General features: G+C 39.2%; 1 protein-coding gene across 3 annotated transcripts in view; it reads right to left on the bottom strand.

Moving 5' to 3' along the window:
• Positions 1-1,189: 1,189 nt before the first annotated feature.
• The window catches only part of LOC142218172 (flavin-containing monooxygenase 5-like), a 39,472-nt gene continuing 33,508 nt past the window's right edge, over positions 1,190-7,153 (bottom strand). For all 3 annotated transcript variants that reach the window (XM_075286706.1, XM_075286704.1, XM_075286705.1), the window contains 3 exons: positions 5,745-6,100; positions 4,800-4,872; positions 1,190-2,221 (listed from right to left, as the gene is read on the bottom strand). In XM_075286706.1, coding sequence (XP_075142807.1) covers positions 1,873-2,221; positions 4,800-4,872; positions 5,745-6,100 — 778 coding nt within the window. In that variant the 3' untranslated portion in view covers positions 1,190-1,872. The remainder of the gene's footprint in view (positions 2,222-4,799; positions 4,873-5,744; positions 6,101-7,153) is intronic.

The raw sequence follows: 7,153 nt of genomic DNA, 5'->3' as shown, positions 1-7,153 counted from the left end.
TATATATATATATATATATATATATATATATATATATATATATTGCCATTACAACTGAAGTTTGTTCCAGGTTATGTTTATAAAAAAATAAATAAAAAAAATTAGATTTTTAAGAGTAGTACAGGCTGTGCCAGTGTTTTGCCATTAGAGCAGCACAGGACTAACTTTGTTAGTAAAACAACACAAAACACACTGTGGACAGTCACAGATGAAACGTCTCTATTGAAAAAAAAGAATTAACAAAGTTAGATTATCAATGAAAGGGTTAACTGTTCAGTGTGTGTGTGTGTATATATATATATATGTATGTATATATGTGTTGTGGGGAACCGCTCAGCTGTCTCAGCTAAGAACTAACTATTCCAAAAGAAACCATTCCCTGACTATACAGGAGCCTGGCTGCCAGACTCAAATGGGTGGCACAGTACCTGGTTTGTAGGTCCAGTTCAAATAGGTCAAATTTGTCAATGTGGTGCCACACTTCCTACTCCTGACACACAACCTAATAGCAGGCCTTAATTAGACAGCTGACCTCCCAGCTATGGGTTTTCACCATACACCCTTTAGCTGCCTGGCTGGAATATGCCTGCTCTCCCAGACCCCACCCTTCACTTTCTCACAGTGTGTGTGTGTGTGTGTGTGTATATATATATATATATATATATATATATATATATATATGTATTCAAGGTTACTTAAAAAATAAAAAGAGAACAGTGCCAGACACTACATAGAGTAGTAACTAGAGATGAGCAAGTACTGTTCGGATCAGCCGATCCGAACAGCACGCTCCATAGAAATGAATGGATGCACCTGGTACTTCCGTTTTGACGGCGGCCGGCCGCTTAACCCCCCACGTGCCGGCTACGTCCATTCATTTCTATGCAAGCGTGCTGTTCGGATCGGCTGATCTGAACAGTACTCGCTCATCTCTAGTAGTAACATCAGACAATAAGTACTATGTTATACTAATTTTAAGCGTGCTCTCACCTTCACAAAAGTCTCAGCAGATATATTTGTACTAACATCAGCTTTAGAAGTTTCAGGCATCTGGACCTTATCAAAGATGGATGGGGAACCAAACTATGTGAAAGAGCTTGCGGGATAGCTAGTGAAAAAATGTGAGACACCAGTGCTTGCCAGCTGAAGTTCAAAGTTTCTTTATTTAGATTTATACATAACACCTCTCTCAGATGATTGTGGACAGACATATATGTATCTTGAGGTGAAAGAACGTAAGGGCAAAGGAAAGCATTGTGGTAATATAGTAACAAGCAAGTGGATAAAGGGAACAGGAAGAAGTTTACCCAGGACCTTAAAGTAATTGGTTAACAAGTAAAATGGGGATCTGGGGAATAATATAAGAATATATACAAGAAAGAAGCCAAAAAATATGTTGTAGGATAAACATTAAAAATTGTATCAGCACTATCAATCAACTATGATTCTATTTGCCTATTTATTTGCTCATACTAGGAGACATTGTTCAACTCTAGGTTTGCTTGTAAATTTGCCAAATATGCTAGAAAAAAATCCCTCAATACATAGCTGGCAGTATGCTATATACTGGGAGGTATACCAATTTGTAGGCCCCCCCTGTTTTGAGAAGTTTAATTGCTTTTCATACAGTCAAAATCATCCCTGTTTTGGCAAACATTTTGTCTAACATACCCCATGCCAAAATTTTATGTGTCATTCAGGAGACTTTTGCTGGCTTATATACCAGAGGTGAACCAAAAAGTCATCGTATTAATAAAGTATATAATGCTAATAAAATGTTGCAGTAGCATTATCTAAATGAATGCCTAATCTGTCATTGTAGAGATTTTGTTAGATTGGTTATACGTAAACTAACCTTGGAGATTATAGAAGTTACACATATTGTAAGAAAAGAGCTGCTAAAACAATGAAAACTACACAGACTTTCAGCATTAGCGAAATCGAATTGTCTCCTGTGCTATTATTAAGAACACGGGTCTTCGTTGGCTTTATAATACGGTTCCACTGAGTAAGTATGGCCTCTCTGGCACCATTCCACTTCCCGGGTCCTGTAAGTCGAAACTGGTAAGGAGTGCAAGGTCCAAAAAAAACTGAAAAAGCCAACCAAGGATCTGTAAAAAACATTCTGAATGGATTAGGCTTTACACCAGCAAGTGTTGCCAGTTCATCCATGTACTCCACATAATCCACTTGTATCGTATGGCGCTGGCTTTCCACATAGCTTAAAAAAAGAAGAAAGAAACGTCTTAACATAACATACAATTTTAAATATTTTACATAACATCTTTATGTAGCTGAAATGTAATAACACATTGTAAAAGGCTATGGTATTATGTACAAATAATATAGGAAGTATGAAGAAAGGTATATCAAATCTACCATTCAACCAAGAATCAATTGAAACAGTGTTTATCTAAAGAAAGGTAAAACAATCCTCAGGGAGCCTTCACACGGAGTATACGCTGAGAGTAAAACACGTTCAGAATAAGTGCATAAAAACCAGCTCCAATTGACTTGAATGGGTGCCGGCATACGAGCGCTCCCCATTGAAATCAATCGGCTGCTTTTTCCCCTATTGCTTTCAATGTGATACGCGCGTATCACATTGAAAGCTTTTGAGAAAGATGCCTGTGTTAGCCCAAAATGAGCACCATGGAATTAATAATATATAATTAATAAATAAATAAAATATAAAAAATAATAATATAAATAAACAATAATAAAAAAAAATGCGTTGCCTATAAAAGTCAAACTTCTGGACCAGCGCTATTGACCCTTGTTTTTTATTCCTGGAGAAATTCTCCTTATATTTGGATTCTGACAACGTGTAATCCTCGTACCACTTACCAAAGAGGTGTCCAGCTGCTATCTGAAGTTCAGTCCAACATAGAATTACAACTACATAAGGTGAGAACTTCTCCACTTGTTTATTTCCTATTACTTATTTATGCTAGGTTCACACATGCGTTCGGGTTTCCATTTGGGGGGTCCACTTGCAGACCCCCCAAATGGAAATCTAATTTGCTTAAAAAGGCTATAATGAGTCTGCCAGGTTTGCGCCCAAAAAGGCTCTACTTGCAGCGCTTTTCTTTCTGCATTTTTTAAGTGGGTTTGGGGACAGAAATCCTGAATGGAGTTCAATCGCTGATGTGAACCCAGCCTTATTAGCATATGTGAGGCTTGAACAAACACACACAAGGTGAAACGGACGTTGCCTAGCAATTGTATGTGAGGTCTCTCTCTCCCATATTATTCCTATGGATATGTTTTTTATGTTATGAATAAAAGGAAGCTTTTATGAAAAAAAAACAAAAAAAACTTTGCTTTGGTGAGTTCCCCCTTACTTTTTTGTTCTGTATTTTTTCAACTAGTTTTAACAGTATCACACTATTTGGCGCTGCTTTTGTTTTTTCTTCAAGCTACTACTCTTATTTTTTCTTGACATTTAATTACCATGGCAGTGAGCCACATTGTCACTCACTATATGGTTTCCAGATAATTCAATGAGAACGTTGGTTGGTTGATGTATTAAGGCCAACAATTTATATGCTAGTCTTAATCTCTTTTGTGTATTGGTGCAAGATTTTCCAGAATTATTAAGCGATTCCAGTCTCTTAATTTAGAGACAACACGGGAGGTCCTGTGCACTGAAACTCAAACTTAAGCCACCTGCACACAACTATGGCTGCCATGAATAAACGGCACATGTGGCACACAGGAGACACACAGATGTCATCTGTGTGCCGCTGTGCACCGGCCGTGCTTCCGCAGCCTCTTTCATTCAATGAATAGGAGCCATGGAAGCAGGGAGACAAAAATCGGAACGGAATATTACCCATTCCATATTTTGTGTCCTGGACTTTCGGCCTGCCCACATGACTGTGTAATTGACAATCCTGTGTATGGGCCCATTGAAATTAATGGGTCAGTGTGCTATCCATGAAAAATCAGTATAGCACACTGACCATTCATTTACCATTAACCCTGATATGGTATAGGTTGGAATTATTTAAACAATACATCAAAGGTATTGAACAAAATGGAACATAATGTATATTAATTTGAGAGCGAATAGTAGTGTCAGGCAGCACTGCATAGCACTGTTATTTAGTCAGCTGTATTTGTACAATGCATGGCATGATACTATTATTTGGGCACCATACACATTGTGTGGTATGGTTATTTGCACATTACACAATTTTACACTATATGGAGTTAAAGAGGGAAAATAGCAGGTACTGCAAGATCATCATCTAACATAGCTGGCCAAACCCTTAAAGGGGTATTCCCATGAACATAACCATATCTATATTTGTAGAGAATTAAAAGTAAAACATTTTTGCAAATATAAGTAGATAGAAGGGATTCTACCACTAAAGCAACATTTTTTCTAATTACCACGTCGGAATAGCCTTAAGAAAGGCTATTCGTCTCTTACCTTTAGACGTGGTCTCCTCGGCGCCGTTCCTTAGAAATACCGGTTTTAACCGGTGTGCAGATGAGTTCTCCGCAGCAATGAGGGCGGGCCCCAGCGCTCAAACAGCGATGGGAGCGTCCCCACTGCTGCCCGAGAGCTCACTCCAGTGCTGCCTCCATCTTCAGCTGCAACCCCGCCTCTTCTGTCTTCTTCTTTTGGTCCAACTTCCGACACCTGCGCAGTATGCTCCTGTATTGAATTACAAGAGCAAGAGCGACCTCCCAAAAATGTGTTACTTATAATTATCCACAAATTTAAAAATGGTTATGTTCGTGGGAATACCCCTTTAAGACAACTTTTTTGCATAATCTTTAAAACATACCGGTTGGTCATATTGAGCTTTTTTAGTGCTATATCAATTGCCATACTTTCTTTATCTGGCAGCTGTACCAAACCTGTAATTGAAAAGAAACAATCAGATAGTAATAATAATCACCATCATGTTTTATACTAAATAACAAAAACATAAACATGAAAAAAAAATTGTTGTTGCACTGATCTGAATTGTATTAGTTATTCTGCTGGCCATAGAATATAGACGGCATTGGAGCTACCAGCCAGACACCTGTAGCGGCATCCGACCGCCTGACCCTACTGCACCTATGAATCAATAAAAACATTGGGGTGCATTTTCTTTCTGCGAATGATGCTTTCTTTGTACTGATTTACAGAGCAGCTATGTGAATTATTCTCAGCATTGCTTTGTGGGCATTGGAATGAGAGACACATAACTTGCTGCTTATTTAACATCATCTGTTACCACTTGTGGTTTTTACTGTGGCCTGAGCACATGTAACTTATATCCGGATCTTTAAATTAAATACTTTAATCCTTAATGGGTTAAAAATTGACAAAGGACTACTTGTCTGGACATTTTACCCAATTTGGACATTAGATGTATAACTAATGGACACTAACAACTAACTTACATTCCTGTAGCTGCTGATAAGATAAGATAAGATAATCCTTTAATAGTCCCACAACTGGGAAATTTCAGACTCAGAAAGACTCAGCAGGAACAGAACAGAGAAATGCCAGCCCCTATTCCTTGCTGAGGGATAGAAAAAGATGGTGTTTGCCATTGAGATGGAGAGAGGTAGCAGTCTGTGCAGACCTTGGAAGCCAGAACCCTCCAGTAATGAAAGTAACTAGAAGTGACCTCAGTGTAAATCAGGGACAAAGCCAGAATGAGCTGTTTATTGATAATGGAAACAGCCAATACTGACATTCTATGACAAACACTTAAGTGTATTTTATAGCTTAATACCTTTAAAAACTCGGGTCGCCAGGCGAGACTGAAGCTCAGAGATCGGCATAATGGCACCAAGTGGCTGAATGAGTCCCACTACCGCCAGTGTGTTCTTTTCCAAATGGTAAGGAAACATATATTTGTATAAGGAAATCTTGTTTCTCTGAACATTTATGACAGTTTCTTCACAAAATGGGAAATAAAAACGGTATCCTGTAGCAAAGATGACTGCATCAATGTTTTCCTCTATTGTCCCATCTTCGAAGATGACACCAGTGGCTGTAAATTCCTTCACATTTGGTCTTACTTGAACAAATCCAGAAATAATGCGATTTGGAAGGTCGTCATTGACTGTTGGATGTTGGCCATTATATCTGTAAAGGAATATTTACATATTAAAATATTTTAGACCACTATTTTATTAAAAGATGCTTAAACCTTTGAAAAACTTTTGATTTTCTGCTAGCATTTGTCTTATTACCAAATTTTATATTACACCTTCTGAATGAATTTTGGCTCTTTTTTTATTAAATCCTGCACCACAATTGATTTTGTCTATTTTCTCTATTGCCAAAAGAAATCTATACCATAGACTTTGCAGACCCCCGAGTATAATGATCGGAGGCCCAGGAGAGGTAAGAGAACATAAAAAACACTGTTACTTACCTCTCCACAATCCTGCCAGGCATCCTTCCTACTTGTCTCTGACGTCACCTGCTTCCGGGTCATGTTACGTCCGACGTCATAGAAGAAGGACAGCAGCGGAGCCGGGGGACAGGTAAGAAACAGTAATTTTTTATGTTTTTATTCCCCCGGGTCTCTGATTATTATACTCTGGGGTCTGAAAAGACCCCAGAGTATAATAATTGTTTATGGGTGTCCACAGTGGGACATAATACTGCGTGCAGGGGATATTACGGGGGATAATACTGTGTGCAGGGGCCACTAAGGGACATAATGCTGTGTGCAGGGGCCACTAAGGGACATAATACTGTGTGCAGGGGCCACTAAGGGACATAATACTGTGTGCAGGGGCCACTATGGGACATAATACTGTGTGCAGGGGCCACTAATGGACATAATACTGTGTGCAGAGGCCACTAAGGGACATAATACTGTGTGCAGGGGCCAGTAAGGGACATAATACTGTGTGCAGGGGCCACTATGGGACATAATACTGTGTGCAGGGGACACTAAGGGACATAATACTGTGTGCAGAGGCCACTAAGGGACATAATACTGTGTGCAGGGGCCACTAAGGGACATAATACTGTGTGCAGGGGCCACTAAGGGACATAATACTGTGTGCAGGGGCCACTAATGGACATAATACTGTGTGCAGGGGCCACTAAGGGACATAATGCTGTGTGCAGGGGCCACTAAGGGACATAATACTGTGTGCAGGGGCCCCTAAGGGACATAATACT

The sequence above is a fragment of the Leptodactylus fuscus genome, chromosome 9 (assembly GCF_031893055.1).
Source record: "Leptodactylus fuscus isolate aLepFus1 chromosome 9, aLepFus1.hap2, whole genome shotgun sequence".
Taxonomy (NCBI): Eukaryota; Metazoa; Chordata; class Amphibia; order Anura; family Leptodactylidae; genus Leptodactylus; species Leptodactylus fuscus.
The sequence above is the reverse complement of the archived record's forward strand: the minus strand, read 5'-3'. Positions and strand labels throughout refer to the sequence as shown.